General features: G+C 37.9%; 1 protein-coding gene across 1 annotated transcript; it reads left to right on the forward strand.

Moving 5' to 3' along the window:
- The first annotated feature begins 1,678 nt into the window (after positions 1-1,678).
- Positions 1,679-16,627, forward strand: LOC150084339 (juvenile hormone epoxide hydrolase 2-like). The gene is made up of 8 exons (XM_090375179.1): positions 1,679-1,772; positions 6,501-6,633; positions 9,382-9,686; positions 10,701-10,869; positions 12,270-12,402; positions 13,239-13,441; positions 14,684-14,918; positions 16,387-16,627. The coding sequence occupies exons 2-8, from the start codon at positions 6,501-6,503 to the stop codon at positions 16,604-16,606; spliced, it is 1,398 nt and encodes a 465-aa protein (XP_090231305.1). The 5' UTR covers positions 1,679-1,772; the 3' UTR covers positions 16,607-16,627.
- Positions 16,628-20,801: the final 4,174 nt, after the last annotated feature.

The following is a 20,801-nucleotide window of genomic DNA, read 5'->3' on the forward strand; positions in this document are numbered from 1 at the left end:
CAAAATATCTTAAGGAGGTGGTCGAGCACTAGAAAACAAAATATGATTGTAAAAAGGAATAAACAAAGTTGAAGGCTGTACACAGTTTACTACACAGATCGAAGGTACAAAATACATTAACTTCGCATTAAACCAAACGTCAAATATGTGAAAAAGGTAAGTTACCTCTCACTAAGACTTTTAAAATCTGGATGTGCCATTAAAAATAAATGAACACCTACATCTTTCTCTTATGTGTTACGCGAAACACAAGAGAAAGATGTAGGTGTTCATTACACGTTTGCTATGTGGTTGGTCATACAGCGCTTCTGTGAGCAATTGACCTGTACAGCAATTGCGAGTGAAGACAGGGAGAACATGCCCAGTGTGGATACAGCTAGAAAAATGTCTGCATCATTAAATCTATGCTTAATCTCGTCGATCTATAACGACTTACTGACGTGCACAAACAGTTAAATTAATTCTACATAACCCAGGTTGTTGCAGCTGTTCATGCAGCTTATAACGAATCACGCAACTTAACCGGTATTATAACTAGCGATGACTAGTTATAATACCGGCAGAACTTCACACGTCTTAGAAGCAACCATTGCGAAATGGAGGACCGCCATCAAGTCGAGAACATCACGACCAGACCGATCCCCATCAGAAGAGGAATCTTTCAGAGAGATGCTTTGAGCTCACTGTGGTTCTGTCAAGCAAACAACTCACTGTCCACCATGCTCAATAAAAGAAGGAAGGAAGAACTTGTACATCCTCTTACCTGATGTACATAGGTGACACCAAACTCTATGCGGCAACCGAAAATCAACTCCAACAGCTACTCCTGATCATCGATGGGTTGATCAGTGACATCAGGATGCAGTTTGGCCTAGACAAATCCATGGATTGCATTATAGACATCCAGCTGGACGAAACTACCAGCTAAAGACCGGTTAAGAGATTGGAGCCATGACATTATTCCATCGCTATGCAATGGTTGCTGGTGGATTTGATGAAGGGTTTCTTCCGAATAATAACGAAAGGTTTGTTTATTTACAGAACCGTTTAGATGAAAGCGAGCTTAATCAGTCATCCACAGATTGCGAATAAAGTTTTCATCGTGATCCATTTGAGTTAGCATTTCTTGATAAAACTTTTCCTGGTAAGGAGGTGGCATGGTTTTAAAAGGGCAGAATGTTTTGGACTCCGTACGTGAGTGGTCCTGACAGCTTGCAGCGCTTTCTGATATAAAGACGCTTCTTATTTAATCAAAGGCTTCTTTTTAAGAACAAAACCAATTTCTTAAAAATTACATATCGTTTTTTAATGGCATGAGCAGATGGCATGTTAAAGTTTAAGCATAAAGTGGTCTCCAGAAAACCTCTTTTTAAAATCATCAGTTTCTTTGCCCGTTTCCACAATACATCTAAATCACTCTGCTAAAGAAAAATAACATGAGTAGAAACCAAATCGACTATTTGTCACTCTTCCTTCCTTAGCCAAAAACAAGGAAAGAACACATCATGGCTGGAGGGCTTTTGGTAACCTTACGACCTGTTCATATCAGCATATGGCCTTTATCTTTCAAAACATTACAGGAAAAATCTATGGACTATGTGGAATCATTAGAGATTACTACGACCTTGAGACACCTCATCGTTACACAGAGTCTACAATAACTCAAGCTGGGAATGCCCTTGGATTGTAGGTAGTTCCACGCTGCATTCAAATGTACTTAAGCAGTATAATTGTCCGGCCGAAGCTTTTTCATATTTCTCCGGAGTTGAAAGGTTAGTTAAAGTTTCTTATGTGCTGTCATTAAAATGTTTAATTTGATTTTAGTATTTGTCTTCTTGCTAATGTTAAAAATAACGAGTACGAGAATCGCATGGTAATGTTGGGAGTGAAAACAGGCGGACAGGAGCATGGGATAATTAGAGAGGTCATACTTTTATGCGATGTGTGGGGGGGAAGGAGGAGAGGTTGCAATTGGTTGCTTAGGGCATCATACATAAAAAAAAACATCAAGAAACAAACATCAAACAAATTAATCCTCAAGATTTTGCCCTTTTTTGAGGCCCTGACTTCTACACACGTGCAAGGTGTGGTTATTTTGTGTTCATAAATGAGAAAGCCAGTTTGGTAAGTGTATACGTCACGTCCTCCACGAGATTATTGCTTTTGGTTAGACTAACGTATTATTAATTTTCTTGTCAACCGTTAGCAGTGTCTGATACATAATTCAAGCAGGCATTGTTCTTTCTGCCCCGATCAGGGGTTGCGTATTGCCATTGGCATTTTGTGGACAATTCATCGCTTCAAGTTCTACTCCGTCAGCACTTACATCTTCCAAAATTTTCATTCAAGCATACGTGATTCAATAATGAGTGGCAAATCCTTTATTTAATGCCCTCGTGGTTAGCACAGTTAATAGAACCGCCGCCCTCCTATACCGGGTGGAAAAGACCTGAGTTCGAGTCTGCTTAATGGCGTGAGGAACTTTTATGAGCCTTTTTCGCAACGTGGCCGAGTTAATCGGTCTCAGGAAAGGATAACATGGTGTTTTCTCCCAGAATCTCGGATTTTTCATCCAGAAAACAGAAATTCGACCACAGAACACATACAATTTACAGATAGTATATACAAAGCAATATGACCTTAGTTGCCGAGTCTCCGAAACCATATTATTGCTTAGAATATAATGTTGCTAAACAGAGGCGTAGAAAGGAATCTTGGAACATGGGTACAGCTGAAAACAACTTCCCCAAATTGCGATTTTCCTATCTTAGCCTTTCCCCCACTGTACCAAAGCTTTTCCCCCACTGTTACGCAAAGTGTGTCCTTGCTGCTGCTGCTGCTAAATGTCACCACCATTTTTGCTCTCACACAGATACAGTTTTATTCTTCTATTTTTTCTTTCAAAATGAAATATGCTTTTGTTTTCCTCCGTCCTTCTTAGAAATCTTTGCTGCAACTTCCTTTCATGGAATAGCTCTTATTGTGTAGTAGACTTTCCTCTTAAATCACTCTTGTCTGATTAATGACAAAACGTACACTGACTGATGTATTTTCTTCTTTCCTCCACGTTTCTTAATGTCATCAGGTGTCCAATTGAAGATCTGTTTTTTTACTCTCTAATCGGGTGTCAGGCACACTATTTTTCCTCGGATTCCATTTCATTTCTGGCTTTACCTGAAATCCCCAAATTAATAATTTTTAATTAATTAATAATTCTTAATTCCTGAACTGGTAGCTGAAGCTCCAGTTTAGGAGTTAAGGATTCATATACGGTACTCAAGAAGTGATTTAATTAAGACTTTTAAGTTGTAAATTGGTCACCCATGAGACGGATAGTGTTGTTAACTGTTCTGGAGCTTCACTACCAGTTGGTGTCCCTCATTTTCATCAGTTAAATCGTCACTGGGACAAGGTATTACTGGATGATTAAGACTTACTCGGTTAACCACGAGCATGTAAGATTATAATAAATCGAGCATAATAAACAATTTGCGTGCATGTATGTTAACTGCTAGTGAAACTGAGGGTGTGAGGCGTCAGTATGGTGTCTGTAAATGTCATTTATTTCGTGGTCGAGTTGCCTATTTGCTGGACTAAACGCGAGTAGGACAGACTGGTATTTCTGGTAATGTGGAGTCGGGGAGGAAATATGATGATGATACCAACAGCAAATTCCAAGTGGGAGGCATTCAAGGAATTAATCGTGGAAGCTACTAGGCCTTTCATACTGATTAAGAAATATTGTTCGAGGTTTAGGCCTAAATGGAGGTCAGATGAAGTAATGAGACTCGTGGCAGAGAAGAAAAATGCGTGGGATGCATATAAATTATCAGACGACATAGAAGCCTATGGCAGATATAAGCGACTCTGTTAATCAGGTCACAAAGGAGGTTGGGCAAGCGAAGGCAGATTAAGAGAAATCCTTGGCAAAGAATGGGAAGAAAAACAGCAAAGACTTCTTTACTTATATAAACTATAAAAGGAAGGGGACGAATCAGATTGGTCCACTTGATATGGATGTTTCGACTGTTGATGATCCTGCTCAGATAGCTGATAATTTGAATGAGTATTTTGCATCTACATTCACACATGAGGACTTATTAAAGGAGGACAATGCCAGAAGTTTATCAAACTGTAACAGAGTGCTTAATGATTTTGTAATAACTGAGAGCAAAGTGGAGGAGAAATTGTTGAAGTTAAACATAAAAAAGGCACCTGGGGTGGATGGGATCTATCCAGTTATATTAAAGGAGGCGGCAAAGGACCTAAGCAAATTCTTAGCCATTCATTATGAGGGTATCCTTGGACTAAGGGGAAGTCCCGACGAACTGGAGAGTGCAAATGTATCCCAAATTCACAAAGGGGGATCGAAGGGTGACACGAGTAATTACAGACCAGTTAGTTTAACTTCTGTTCCGGGTAAAATAATGGAGTCACTGGTTAAAGATGCATTGCAGGATCATCTAGACAAGACTGCAGCAATAATTCAAACACAGCATGAGTCTGTCAAGGGGAAGTCTTATCTGACCAATTTGATTGGGTACTATGATGTGGTCACAAAGGAACAAGATCCAAAAAATAATTTTGGTATCATATTTGGATTTCAGGAAAGCTTTTGATACTGTTGCACATTGAAGACTACTGTACAAATTGGAGCAGAATGGTATTAAGGGTAAGTTGTACAATGAATAAAGGGATGGTTGAGTGGGAGAAGGCAGAGAGTGGTAATCAATGGACGCTGCTCTTCGTGGACTATTGTTATTAGTGGACTCCCACAGGATTTGGTGTTGGGCCCACTGTTGTTTTGTATATTTATCAATGATATTGATGAAGGCATACCAGGCTTAGTGTCGACGTTTGCAGATGATACAAATGTTGGCACGGTTGTTAATGACAGTAATGGCAGTGTGCTACTGCAACAAGATCTAGAAAATTTGAGCATATGGGCGGAGAAGTGGCAACTGAAGTTTAACATTGACAGTACTGCATATGGGTAGAAGTAACCCGAGAGAAAAGTACCATCTGTGTGGTACTACACTTAAGGTGGTAGAAAATGAAAAAGACCTGGGAGTAATTGTGCAGTCAGATATGAAGTTTTCTGAGCAATGCAAACAGGCAGCCAGGGCAGGTCATGGAGTGTTGTCAATGATATACAGGAAGTTTGCTAGCAGGGAAAAGGAGGTGATTGTTCCTTTGTATAAGACAATGGTCAGGCCACGCCTTGAGTAAATTGCAGCTTCTGGAGACTAGGCACCTGCGAGGCGATCTGATTGAGGTGTATAAGGCCTAGAATGGATTGAGCAGGCTCAATGCTGATGAGATTCTTGCTCTGACTCAGATTACAGACCTGGGGGGGGCATAGATTCAAACTGAAGAAAGACAGTTGTAGAATAGATGTGTGGAAATTTGCCTTTATCCAGCATGTAGTTGGTTGGTGGAACAGACTTCGCATCTTTTGTTGTGGAAGTTGACAGCTTAAATAAATTCAAGTAGGAACTGGACAAAATTTTAGAGAGAATGGTTGTGTGAATTTTTTTTTGATTGATGCTACATAAGCTCATACGCTTGCTTTCTTGCATAACATGTCTTTATCACTATTGCTGTTACTATTACTATAGTACATTTAAAGCGACAATGTTTATTCTAAACAAGAGTTTCTAAAAAAAAGCCATCTGAATGTTATAGCAATTTAAAATAACTGAACTTGATGATTTGTTACACAATGGACGTTTCAAATTTCTCGTATACATGTACGCTAAAGAAATCATTTTCTAACAAAAGGAAATAAAGTACAGGAGTGTCTTTCGAGATATAAGATTTCCAAAAGAAACCGATGGTTAATTAATTTATTAATTAATGAAATACTAATTTAATTTTTGGCATCCTCAGTACAAGATTTGTCTGCTATATATTTTGGAAGATAGTATATTTAAAAGGGATGTATTCTGCCAGCTTAAATTTTTTTACCACTTGATTGCCATCCACCGAATGACAGATCAATATCTCTTCTTCACATTTCACTTAAATTCATCACATATGGGCATGGTTGTTGAAAGGGACGGATAGAGAAATCAGAGCGATGAGATAACTCTCTCTCTCTCTCTGGGTTTGAGGCAACTGTAATTTTTATGAAATTGAAGAGGCCTGTGGTATCGGGTCCCTTGGATACACAAACAATTCAGTACGACTGGTAAGAAGAGTAACTATTTGGAGAACAGCTACTGTTAGTAACTATTCTTAAAATAGTCAAATCCACTAGACATTTCAAATTGTCTACTCTTAGCAGACTATTTCAAACTCAGATCGCATGCTTGCATAACCCACTTATATATACTGACAATTCAAAATCATTGCCGATTGTGAGTTGTCAATATGTACTTTTCGTCAACTCCAGAAGGATATTTTCTAATTGCAGCATTCAATGTTATGTCTTTATTCACGGATAGTATTCATAACTAATATATAATTAGCTCAGAGACTTTTTTTGTGTTTATTTTCAGATGGGTTTAAAAGGCATTTTAGTGTTCTTCCTTTTTCTTGGCCTGATTTCTGCCATCGCCATAACAATTTTCTGCCCAGATCTGCTTAACGATCCAGAATCGCAAGTTCTTAAAGATGAGTATTGGGGAAAAGGTAATTGAAATGGCTTCTTCCCAGTAATATATTTTAAATTAAAACTCATAACAGACAAAATGTTTTTTTTTGCTCGTGTAACTGATTGCAGGAGAATTCCAATAAGTATATATCAGATTATTCAAATCATTATACGTATTAGTTTTCAATATTGCAATATACAGATACATATATATATATATATACTCAGTGATCACTGAATTATGACCACCTATCGAATACCATGTTGGGCCACCGTTCGTACTGATAGTAGCTGCTATTCGCCTAGGCATTGACTCCACTAGATGTCTGAAGACGTCCAGCAAGGCATTAGCATCAGTATTAGTAGTGGAAAATGACGCAAGAAAGCAAGCTTATACAGCATCAGCCAAAAAAAAAAAAAAAGACAAATTCAATCTTACTTATTCATTCCCCACCAATAGTTTGTCTAGTTCTTCCTTGAATTTATTTAAGCTTTTAACTTTCACAACAGATGGCAGTTTGTTCCAGCAATCAACCACCTATTGGCTAAAGGCTAACTTCTGCACATTTATTCTGCAACTGTCCTTCCTCAATTTGAATTTATGCCCCCTCATGTGGGTAAATCTGAACAAGAGGAAGAATCCCATCAGCATTGAGTTTGCTCAAACCATTCAAAGCCTTAAACACTTCAATCAGATTCACCTCGCAGGTGCCTAGTCTTCAGATGCTGCAATTTGCAGAACTTAACCTTTCTTGGCAAAGAGGACCGTTCGTTCTCATCACCAATCTTGTTGCCCTTCACTGTACACGATCAAGCAACTCTACATCCTTCCTAAAATGAGGCCTCCAGACCGGTATACAGTACTCAAGGCGCAGCCTAACCATTGCCTTATACAATGGGATAATCATCTCCTTATCCCTAGGAAAATTTCTGTACACCATTAGCACACTGTCATTAATAACCCTGCCAACCTTTGTATCATCTGCAAACTTGCACATTAAGCTTGATATGCCATCATCAATATCATTGGAAAATACAGAAAACAACAGTTGACACAACATCGAACCCTGGGGGACTCCACTAATAACATTAGTCCACGAAGAGCAACGTCCACTTTCCGTCTTCTCCCACTCAACCAACCTTTTATCCATAGCAACAACTTGTCCTTAATGCCACACTGGTCCAATTTGTATAGAGGTCTTTTATGTACAAGGGTATCAAAAGCTTTCCTGAAATCTGAGTACTATATAGGATATCAAAATTATTTTTTCATCTAGTTCCTGTGTAATCACTGAAATAGGTCAGACAAGATTTCCCCTTAACAAACCATGCTGTGTCTGAAGTATAATTTCCGCCTTGTCTAGACGATCTTGCATGACTTCATGAACCAGTAATCCCATTATTGAACCCGGAACCGAATTTAAACTAACAGGTGTGTAATTACTCGTGTCATCCTTTGATCTCACTTTGTGAAATGACTTCACACCACTCTGAAATTTGCACATCTCCAGGCGGCGGGAACCTCCCCTGAATCCAAGGATGCTTTCATAATTATGACTAAGGATTTGATTACTTCCTGATCTGCCTCCCTTAATATAATTTTATAAATCCCATTCATTCGAGGTGCTTTTCTTATGTTTAACTTCAACAATTTCTCCTCCACTTTGCTCTCAGTTATTACAAAATCATTTAGCTCCCTGTTACAATTTAATAAGCTTCTGGCCTCCACTTCCCTACAGAATTGCTCATGTGCGATTGCAGATGAAAAATATTCGTCCAGTTTGTCTTAGCAGGATCATCAACAGTCGAACCATCGATATCAAGTGGACCAGTTTGATCATCCCTTCCTTCTTGTGCTTACATAAGTAAATAAGTCTTGCTGCTTTTCTTTGCATTCTTTGCCATAGACTTCACATAATCTACCTTTGCCTTCCTAACCTCCTTCATGACTTGATTACAGACTAGTTTATATCTATCATAGGCTTCTGTGTCTGCTGATAATTTATATGCATAATTTATACGCATGTTTTTACTTCTATTCACGAATCTCATTAGTTCATCTGACATCCATTTAGCCCCATACCTTGAAGAGTATTTCTTAGATTTTGAGAAAAACTTAGTAGCTCCACGTGGCTGAGGTTGGGAGGCAGGGGACAGCTCACCAAGTGTCTGCTGTCCCCTGGCTGCAAAGTCACCAGGTGCTGGCACACGCAAATTACCACTGCTCTAGCGTATGAAGCTCTTCGGCTTTTTATACTGAGAGTGAGGCAGCATAAGTCCATTACGGATGGGGTGGTCATAACTGGGTGATCACTGAGCGTATAGTTTCACTTAGGACAACTTATTATTACGAGATGCATTAAAGTTATATAAGTTATACCAACTACTTCACTAATATTAAAATGAGATAACTTCAATAACTCGTATTGGTTGTTTGAAGTGTCTACCCTAAGATGGTAGCAGAATGCACACCAACAGTTGTTGGCAGCACTCCAAATGGAAGTGTGCTTGATAGTGAAGTTTCGTAACTGTTGAATATACCATTTCTCTTGAATAAATTAGAATTAATAACATGAACGCTTCTCGTGTTATTACGAAATCCTACTTACTTGATAATTATTGTAAGGTGAAAAGCCACAGGTGGCTCAAGATCATTCTCTAGGTATCCCTTTTTTCATCCACTCCATAAGAGATTACGAAATGGGTAAGCTTAGTGAGTGACCTTTGGCTGCAAAACGGCCAAAATTATAATCTGTTCTTGAGAAAACTTAATCTTTCCCTTACAGGTGGTGTTAGCCCCAAAGACAAAGCATCCATTGTTCCTTTTACAGTCCATGTGGAGAAACAAGTATTAGATGATCTTCAAACTCGCTTAACAAACACGAGGTGGACAGATTCACTAGAAAACGTAAATTTTGAATATGGGTTTAATTCAAGATACCTGAAGAAAGTGGTCGAACACTGGAAAACAAAATATGATTGGAAAAAAGAAGAAAAAAAGTTGAATGCTCTACCCCAGTTTACTACACAGATCGAAGGTATAAAAATACATTATCTTCACGTCAAACCAAACGTCAAAGATGTGAAAAAGGTAAGTTACCTCTAATTATCATCTTTAATAAGGAGCTTATTATAACTCTTGCATATTATCAGATGATAATGGAGGAAGGAGGATTACTCGAGCTGTACCTGCTAATAAAATAATGTAAATGAAGGTCACATTTTTGCGTGTCAAATAATTGAACTCCTACATTTTTTTGCTGTGAATTATAAGAAAAGACAGCAGAGTCCGCAGAACTCAAACAATTCCAGTCGTTAAAAAGTTCTGTTGTCAAAAAACCTATGACTACATATAAGTTCATTGCCCCTTTGATGTGGGACCTGTAATTAGTGATGCTGCTTGGCTTCCAGATTAGCATCACTGGAATAATACCTTCGTTCCAGGGTTACATTATTGGAATCCGGCTCTTGCTGCCGTGTGCCGCGACCCGTAAAACTCGGAAAGGGGAATCCTGGTGAGTGAGGGCATAGTCCTAATACACCACTTTGGCCCATGTTTCGACAAGACGGGAAGTCTCGGACCCATCCAACTGGGATCAATCGACAAGTGGTTGCTACTTCTGTGGTCAACTGCATTCCAAGAGGTCTCCTTCCCTTTGGTCCTGGAACGGGACATAGAATTATAGGAAATGTAGATATGATGTTCTAAGGAAATCTGGTGTCACATTCGCTAGTTCATAAGTGTGCGTCCCCTCTTAGGGTTCTGTGGATTAATACCTGACAAATGGAGTACAGTTCTATTCATGGATCTACAGAAGGGCTTAGATAATGCAGACACTTTGTCAATAGAAGGATTTATGTGGTAGGGCTTTATGCATCGCGTCTACCTCTCTAAGTGTGTTCTTTTATTCCCCAATATCGATAAAATGATAAAAATATTTTTGATATGTTTACGTTTCTGTGTTTGTGGTCCTTAGCTTTTGAGCAGCGGTGTATACGTTCTCATATGATCTAATAATGTATATGTGATTGAGATCGAGCAATTATTTCACTGAGATTAATTCTCAAAAAATTTAACAAGAGAAATTTCCATTTAACAACTTAGGTTCGAGTTCTGCCGCTGATGCTTATCCATGGATGGCCAGGATCAATATTGGAGTTTTACCGGATTATTCCGCTGCTAACAACGTTATATGAAAATCAAAATTTCGTGTTTGAAGTCATCTGCCCTTCAATTCCAGGATACGCATTCTCGGAAGCGCCTCATCAACCAGGTAAGCTTAAATCTCTAACTGACAATTGCAATTGGTAAATTTGAAGATAAAAGAGGGTCCAGTATTGGGCAAACACTTCTGGTAAGCAGAGGTGGCGTCGTGTTCTTTTTATGTTGAATCTGAAGAATAAGGTTCTACTCCACGTTCTTAAAAACCAATAGTAGAATGAAAACTGGCTGAACAGTGGCCGAACAACCAGCCAAAGGTCACACGTAGGACAGCCACGTGTCGTAGACACCTGCAGTGAGCGTCGAATGTCTCGTCTGGTAACACAACACAGTTCCCCAGCTAACCACCTAGTACAATGCAGGAATAGTCTTGCTATTTCTACATTGTACTGGGCTAAAGCCTGATGCATAATCCACATGGATTATGCGTCGGGCATTAGCTTGCATAAGCTATGGCAGTCGACGGCCGTTACGAGTACTCATGCTCACTGCAAGATACAAGAAACTGCGCCTTGCACATGGGCAGGTTAGCACCATCAGTGAACCAGCGACATGTGGAAATCCGTAGCCACATCTGTCGAATCCCTTTTCCAAATCTATCATACTGATAACACTTGAAACGTATCCACAAATGGAGAAAGCAGCATGAGACCATGGCAACTGGATGCACCATTGGTGTTCAGTCTGCTGAAGGGGGTTGTGTCAACAGCTCGATGGGAACACCGAAACACTCTCTCGTCGCCGACCAAGTACAATCATTCATGATGGCAGTGTATCCAGACAACTGCGACATCTATCAACAAGATAACGCGCCATGCCAAAGGCCCGGCACTTTGCTAACTGGTTTCAGAAACCTGACAATGAATTCTCCAACTCAACTGAGCTCAGCCCAATTGATTATGTTTGGACTTTACTGGAAAAGGACATTCAATGCTACAACCATCCACCTGACAGTGTGTTGGCATTATCGGACACGTTGTGTAATGCATGCGTAGCGTTGCTACACGATACCCTACACTAAGATGCATCCAGGAACTTTAGGAAATCCACGTCAAGAGGTGTATGGGCAAAATGTGGCCCCACCAGGAATGCAAATTCAAAAAAGCAATCCACTTTTACTTAATAATATTTGACATCTCCATAATAATTTCTTATTAGATCATGGTTTGTGAAGAGAGCCCGTGGTTTGATATGATTTGTCATTCCCTTTCGAACCAAAGTGTTTCAAAGAGATCGTTACAGAATGTATCTCTTATATTTATATATAAGACCAAAGAAGATTTTTAATAATTACAAAGAATAAATAACAACCAAGGCATCATATTTTTCTCATAACATCTTCAATTATTAAATTTCTCTACTTGCAACTCTTAAAAATGAATAATATTCAACATTTTGTGCTTGAACATGAATGAATGGATGCGTAATAATAACGGATTTATTTTTGTTAAGGATTTTCTGCGGTGGACGCAGGCAGGATTTTCGTGAAGCTAATGGGAAGAATTGGTTATACGAAGTTTTACGTGCAAGGAGGAGATTGGGGAAGTGTTATTGCCACCACAATGTCTCAATTTTATGCTGAAAGGTACAGTTCGTTGCTTCTGCATTTTAATTATTGATTCTAAAATATTATATATATTATTTAACTAGAAGATACTTGCTAACAGATGAGTATAGTTTGAATATGATTAGTTTATGAGGTGTGCATAGAGAGAATGGCACAACAAATCTCCATTTCCATCCATATAAATAAAAATAGTGAAGAAACCTAATGTCTTTCTTCTGTTATTTTGAAGGTAGGTGGATTGCACTGATTTGCATTTCTACCATGTAACTTCTCTTTATCTTTTTAAACTTATAACGGCTGTCCATTGCAGTAATGTGATTGTATTAGGAAGCATCAGGGTCGTTGTGGACTGGAAAGATATCAGAGAAGATTTATGGTGTCCCAACTTCCTCTAGAATCTCAATAATGCTTATTCTTGATGAAAGGAAGAACTTATAATGCCCCCTACTTCATTTATTCTTGTTATTGATATGTAAAATATCGGGCGAATTACAGCTAATATTTTTAAGGCTAATGTACTTTTTTAGATTAATACATATATTGGTATATATATATATATTAATTCGGAAATTAATTTAAAATGCATTTAATTACAATTTATAAATTAATTATCGTGTTTATTTAATAAGTGTTGCAGAGTCTCGTAATTTTTTATAGCTCTCTTTTAGTATGAGGCTTTTGCCTAAATTTACTTGAGTTTTGTTTATTTAATTAAGTATTAATTTTAATACTGCTTTAATTACCTACTTGTTCTTATTGTCATTCTACAATGGTATAACTTTTTCTTATCGACAGTTTAAAGAGTTCTTTGTATTACACTACAAATAACTGAAGTGTCTTAATTCTTCTTTCAGGATAAAAGGAATTCATCTTAATATGGTCGCTGTCAATCCCGGATTGTTGGGAACCTTGAAAATTTTGATTGGAATTGTTTTTCCTTCCTTGGTTATGGATGAGAAGAGTGCGTCAAAAGTGTATCCCCTGAGAGATCTTGCAAACTTTATCCTTCACGAATCAGGATACTTTCATATTCAAGCCACAAAGCCCGACACTGTCGGTAAGTTACAGAACTACATTATGATATCTGTGTTTTGGAAAATGTTTATGTGTATACTATTTTGTATGTTTATCTATTTTTTTATGTGATTTGTTAATATCCGGACACCTGTTTATCTACGAATAACCTTTATTTACAAAGAAATAACTTGTGCTGAAACCTTTAGCCTTTATGACAGCCGTGGAACACTTTACACCACTTTTTTTTGTAAATATCCCCCTTTATTTTCCGCCAGTCAGCCTTCGAAACGGCGACCGTTTCAGCTCTGCTTTTTGGGCAATCTCTCCTTTCACACATCCTACGATCCAATTCATCCCAGAGATGCTCTTTAGGATTGTGATCAGTGCTTTAGGCTGGCCAGTCCAACTCTTTGAAAGGTCATGTCCTCAAACGAATCCATCACAATGTGAGCAGTATGACATGGAGCATTATTCTGCTGAAGCAGGTATGGGCCTTTACGGACGTGCTACCACAACATGGTAAGGTATTGTCCAGGACATATAGATAGACCTTCAGATTCACGTTTTTTGTCCAAAACAACTAATGGTTTCAGGCTAAATCATGGAAAATAGCCCTCACCATCAAGTTGCTTCCGTATGATAAACTGGCAAGCAATTTTCTCTGGGCATCCGCCACACCCAGGCACGACTGTCAGACTATGTACTCTGACTCGTCACTCCAAAGCATAGCTTTCCATTGGTGTACGGTCGAAGAAGGGCCGGCTTTACATCAAGCTAGACGCCGTCTGGTAATAATCGGGATGGTTAATGACTTGTGGAAGGCTGCATGATCTTAGTAACCAATATTATGCAGCGTCCTGCGCATTATACTGTGCATCTCACTGAGAGTGTGTGTATGGTGTGACAACGTCGACCTTCGTTCCTAGTGGAAAATTCTCTGCAGGGCTCTTCTGTCATGTGTTGTCAGTTTTGGTGGTTTTTCCGGTTATTTTGTGACTAGTGATTTCAGCACCAGTCCGCTTCCATTTTCAGATCAAATCATCAATCATTGATCTAGGCAGTCTCTCTCTCTCCTTACCAACCATCGATCTAGGGATTTTGAGTGCCGTTGAAATGTCACGTTCAGACCGATTGCCTATGTAGCACCCAGATATTAATGTAGATCAATGTATGCATATACACAATTTACGTTCACCCAACAACTGACACATCGTAACATGGGATATTTTGATTTTGAAGTAAGGGTTCTATTTTAACAGCATTTTTTTTCTTTTTCTTACAGGTACTGCCCTTAGTGATTCCCCAGTTGGACTGGCAGCATACCTTCTTGAAAAGTTTTCAACGGCTACAGATCCATCGGGTGTGAATCTTCCTGATGGTGGCCTTACAAAGAAGTTTTCTCTAGATGATTTGTTGACAAATGTTATGATTTATTGGGTAACCAACAGCATTACATCAAGCATAAGGTTTTACAAAGAAAATATCTCTGGAAAATTGTTTTATTACAATGTACATAGGTGAGTTATAGTGTACGATTACGTTACATTTAAAAATAAAAGTAATTTTTCTAAATTCCTTGAGTCGATTTGTGAGACCAACTAAGAAATACTGTTCAAGGCTTAGACCTAAATGGATGATGTCACGTGGACTGATGATTTTTGTGGAAGAGAAGAATAGGTGTAAGATTGTCGGTAATCAAGTCACAAAGATGGTTAGGCAAGCTAAAGCACATTACAAGAAGCCTTCTAAAGAATGCCAAGAAAAGCAGCAAAAACATCTTTGCTTATATTAACAGTAGAAGGAAGGGATCGAATCACATTGGTACACTTTATATCGATGGTTTTACTGTTGATGATCGTTCTCAATTGCTGACAGGCTGAATATGTATTGTGCATCTATATTCACACCAATGATTCTTCAGGGAAGGGGATGACAGGAATTTATCAAATTCTAACAGGAAGCTAGACGATTTTGTGATAACTGAGAGGAATGTGGAAGAGAAATTGTCACATGGTAAATGAAGCAAGTGAAGCTTAATATAAAAGAGGTGCCTGGGGTGGATAGGATCTATCCAATTATATCAAGAAGGCAGTAAAGGAGATGAGCAACCCTTAGCCATAATTATGATAACGTCTGTGGATTCAGGAGAGGTCCCTATGGACTGGATAAATGTATCCCCAATTCACAAAGGGGTGATATGAGTAATTACAGACCTGTTAGCTGAATTTCTGTTGCAGGGAAATTAATGAAGCCACTGGTTAAAAAAGTAATTCAATTATACTGCATTCACAGCGTGGATTTTTGAAGGGGGATCTTGTCTGACCAATTCGATTGGATATTATGATTCAGTAACAAAGGAACTGGAGGCAAAAAAAATGATATTATATACTAGGTGGAAGGTTTTTGATGCATATAAAAGACTGCTATACAGATTACAACACTGTGACATTAAGGGCAAGTTACTGCTATGGATAAAAGATTGATTGAGTGGAAGAATACAGAGAGTGGTTATCAATGGACACTTCTGTTCATTGATTAATATTATTATCGAATTCTCCAGGGGTTTATTACTTGACCCATTGTTGTTTTCTATATTTATCAATGATGTTGATGACGGTATATCAGGCTTAATGTTCAAGTTTGCGATGAACAAAGGTTGGCAGGGAGGTTAATAACAGTAAATAAGGTAAGCTACTGCAACAAACCCAGAAGAATTAGGCCGGTGGGCTGAGAAATGGCAATTGAAGCTTAACTGTGGAGTGAAAACGTTTTTCTGTTCTTTATTAAAATTGGAAAGTTTTCTTTTTTAGTTTTAGTATGATTGATATAAATATGCTGTATGTTAATGATATATAGTAATTGAATATCATCATAATTATTTTAGACGATCGATCGCTAGATGGAGAAACGAAAACATCATTAATATTAATGTTTTAAAAAATATTGAATATTCATGAATCTTAATCGATTCAAAATATCTTGCAGGCTTCCAGTGAAAGTCCCAACTGCAGTAGCAGCTTTTCCTCATGAAGTAATCTTCGCCCCCAAGTGCTGTATCGAACATCAACTAAGGAACATTGTACAGTACACTCACATGCCTCGGGGTGGACATTTTGCAGCGATGGAAGAACCCGCTTTACTGGCTGAAGACATACGTTTATTTGTGAAAACTGTGGAAAATATGAAGAAAAAAGAACCAATTTAAATAACAAATTTGCGTTGCTTTAATGGGGCTGTTTTTTATGTAAATTATAATTCTGAACGTCCTGATTGTTAAGTATAAAGAATAAATGAAATGTCGTGGGTGTGTTGGTTAGTTCTTTTGCCATAGAGATGTTAAGAATTTATGTTCTTTATTGCGTATCTTTTTTTCTTTAGTAATTGGGAAAGAGATTTCCAAAGGGTGAAATCAGTTAATTCTTTGTTTAGTCACCGTAACTTAAACTGAAAGCTCTGTTGGAAAAATAAATGGAATAAGCGACCCCAAGAACCCAATCTTTAAGGACCCTTAAATTATTATATTTTTGATACGCGTTAAAATATAATAAGGGCAATGAATATACATCATGCTCTGCATGTTATTGTAATGGGCAGTTTTGTGTGCTTTTTTCAATTGCGTGTTAAGATATTTACAGAAAAGACGGTATGTGTGCTGTCAGGGTATGACACTATTAAAATAAGTTAAGAAATACCACTGTGATGTATTCACCCCAATCCGAAAAAGGACGGATTATTCAATAATTGTCTTTTAAATAAAGACTGTGATAATATTTTAATGTTAATGTAGCGACCGAATCACTTGGTACCCGTTTGTTTGATGAGGGTTCGAGTCCAGTCTTAAACTGCTGAAATTTCTGAGAGTCATTTGGATTTGAGTGAACTGTTTAACACCCGAGATACGCGTGTTTTTTTCTGTGAGAGCCGCGTATGTTCGGGGCAGTTTTGCCTGAGCGCACGTGACTACAACCTACACATTTGAAATTGATTTCAATATCAAAAGATGCGTTGGAGTGAAAGAGAAAACAAAATTTGCATATCCTTTATGCATTTCAAAGTTGCAACATAATTGACTGTTTTTCGGAAGAACCTCCATGGTAACTGAAGGACGAACAAAAATAACTTCACTTCATATGTTCTTCATTCGTTGAGAGTTAGAATGAAGCCCGCTTAGAATCAAGGTGGAGAAAAACAACTCGTTAGATAAATTCGTTTTATTTGAGTCAAAAATTAATGTTATTCTACAATGAAACTTCAATGATCTTATGAGAAATAAAAAGATTTCATAATAAACTTCCATTTTCATATTCTGTATTGTAAATATCGTTAGAATCTAAAAAGCCGATAATATGTTTCATTAAACGAAGGACCAATCTTCTTTCTCCATTGAAATACTAAAATCAAAACAACCATGATAGATACCAACGCGAGAAATGATAATGCAAAATGGACTTTTATGGAAAGACCAACAATTTGGCTTTCATAATATTAGCTTCAGAATTTGTGCGTTAGTGGAGAAAACCGTTTTTTATTGTTCTTTTTTTCGTGAAGAATATCAGAAGATGTAGAAATTGATATCAGACCATCTAAAAATTAATTTTTTCCAAATCTCAAGCTCTTTTACAAATATGTTTACTAGCTGGATGAAAAACAACCAAAAAGCATCGGAAAAAGTTTCGAAATAATGACATTACTGAGAAGTTAGAAGTAATTTGGAAAAAAAAACATTGCAAATAAGTTACGGAAGAAAGAATTCCTTGACGTCTTTGCCAATTTTATCAGATGGATATTAATTTATCTGATTACAGCGAAAAGAAAGAAAGGCCGATGTAAAGACATGTGAAATCTGGAGTTTGTATTATAACGGGCATTGGCAGAGACCAAAAGGTTTAACACGTCAAGTGACGGTAGATTATGTGTGACACATGCCAAGTTTAAAAACCCTTGAAACCACTGTCAAAATCCTTCTCTCATCCTTCCGAGATTAACTCCAGCTTCAATTAAAGGGGTTTTAAAAGAATTTGATGGTAAAATGGTAATAATTTCATCGCATATTACCATTGGAATATGGCAGAATGACACGGCAGAGGCAACTTACATTGGAATATACTTTTTATTCCATCTAGTTGACTAGATGGAATAAAATCAAATACCACTTATATGTAAATAAAGAATTGAAGTGTGAGGGCGTCATGATGAGGCCCTCATCTTATATTTATGCGCATGACAGCTCGCATTGGAATTTTTACTAATCTTGTGATACTGTGGAGTATAAGCTGTAAAGTTAAAACCGTTTAATAAAGAAATTGGTCCACGGTCTATGTAATGTTTTGGCTAAATGAGAAGATTGTTGTTTTTGTAGTGAGGTTTTACGAGCATCAGCAACTTATGCCAGAGTGTGCTTTATGTAATATGTCTGTAAATTGTGTGCGTTCTGTGGTCGATGAGGTCATTGAGTAAGGTCGAGCATTCTGTGAATGTGGAAGGGTTTGACCTTTACACACAAATTTCCTTTTCTTTTTTGATTTGTCTTCGCCTTTTTTTCAAAATCCTAATTCTGTTAAATCATCCAACTTGGTGAATATTCGCTGTGGATAAAAAAAATGTTCTTGTTTATACTTCGGCACTACCCGACCACCAGGTCAGTGGAGTTTACAATAAATCAATAAATACAAATATTAATCGTATTTAGCAGTCACGGGCTTGAACCCCGGTCCACTCAAAGAGCATGTACTACTGCACTCGCGCCCCTGACCACTTGGCTACGTCAAGCCTAATTCGTGTATTTTCAAATGATATTACAGGATTCAAATACTACAATATTCTACAACTGTCTTTCTTCAATTTGAATCTGTTCTCCCTCAGGTTCTTAATTTGAGCAAGCGGGAGTATCCAGTCAGCATTGAGCCTCCTCAAACCATTCAAGGCGTTATACACCTCACAGTCAGGTGCCTAGTCTTTAGATGCTACAACTTGCACCACTTAAGCCTTTCTTCGTAAGCGCACCCCTTTGTTCCTCTCACCAATCGTGTTGGATTCTCTGTACTCGTTCTAGCAACTCTACATCCTTCCTAAAATGAGGCCTCCAGACCTGTACACAGTACTCTAGGTGTGACCTGACCATTGCCTTATACAGATGGATAATCACCTCCTTGTCTCTGCTAGCAAAATTCCTATATATCATTGACAAAACTCCATGACCTGCTCTGACAGCCCATCTGCAATGGTCAGAGAACTTCATATCTGACTACACAATTACCCCAGGTCTTTTTCCTTCTTCACCTCTCTGAGTGTAGTACCACACAGTTGGTACGTTTCTCTTGGGTTACTTCTACCCATATGGAGAACTTTGCATTTGTCAATGTTAAACTTCAGTTGCCAATTCTCAGCCCACCTGCCTAACTTTTGTAGATCCTGTTGCAGTAGCATACTGTCTTTAGTGTCATTAACAACCCTGCCAACCTTTGTATCATCTGCAAACTTGGACATTAAGCCTGATATGCCTTCATCGATAGCATTGATAAATACACAAAACAACAATGGGCCCAGCACTGAACCCTGGGGGACTCTGCTAATAACATTAGTCGACATAGAGCGGTGTCCATTGATTACCACTCTCTACCGTCTCCCACTCAACCATCTCATCGATGGAAGCTAAGTGGACCAATCTGATTCATCCCTTTCCTTCTAGAGTTTACATAAGTAAAGATCTCTTTGCGTCCTTTGCCAAAGACTTCTCGTAATCTGCATTCGCTTCCCTAACCTCCTTTGTGACTTGATTACAGACTAGTTTATATTTGTCATAGACTTCTGTGTCGCCTGATAATCTATATTCATCCCATGCATTTTTCCTCTCTGCCACGAACCCCATTAATTCATCAGACATCCATTTAGGCTTGAACCTTGAACAGCATTTCGTAGTTGGTACGATATTATTTTATCGATTATAACTGCAATTAACCTCTTGTTGATGTGTACAGTCTCAGCACTAAAAAAATCATTTGAAATGGCTTTGAATATATCAAAACATGCATTGAATTTAAGAGAAAAAAAATTCGTCGTGTGTTTTATCTATTTGATTACGAAGTGACTCGTAAGAATCTCCATGGTAACTGAATGACTTTCAGATGACATCAATTTATGTGGATTTTTTTTTTTTTTTTGAAAGTTGTATTGCAAATATCGATGGAAGCTATTCAGTGTTTTAATTTGTCAGACAGTATGTTTTATTTTATGAAAGGAAAGGCAAAGTTTGTTCCTCCATTAAAACTAAACCAGACAAAAGAAAAAGGAAAAAAATATTATTAGATTTGCAAATAAAGTGGCGCAATTTCACATTTAATAAATGTGAGACTGCGCATTTATTTGTAAATCTAATTACACCCAAAAGGTTAAAATTACTG

The sequence above is a fragment of the Mastigoproctus giganteus genome, chromosome 6, assembly GCF_048544385.1.
Source record: "Mastigoproctus giganteus isolate SK-2022 chromosome 6, ASM4854438v1, whole genome shotgun sequence".
NCBI classification, from domain to species: Eukaryota; Metazoa; Arthropoda; class Arachnida; order Uropygi; family Thelyphonidae; genus Mastigoproctus; species Mastigoproctus giganteus.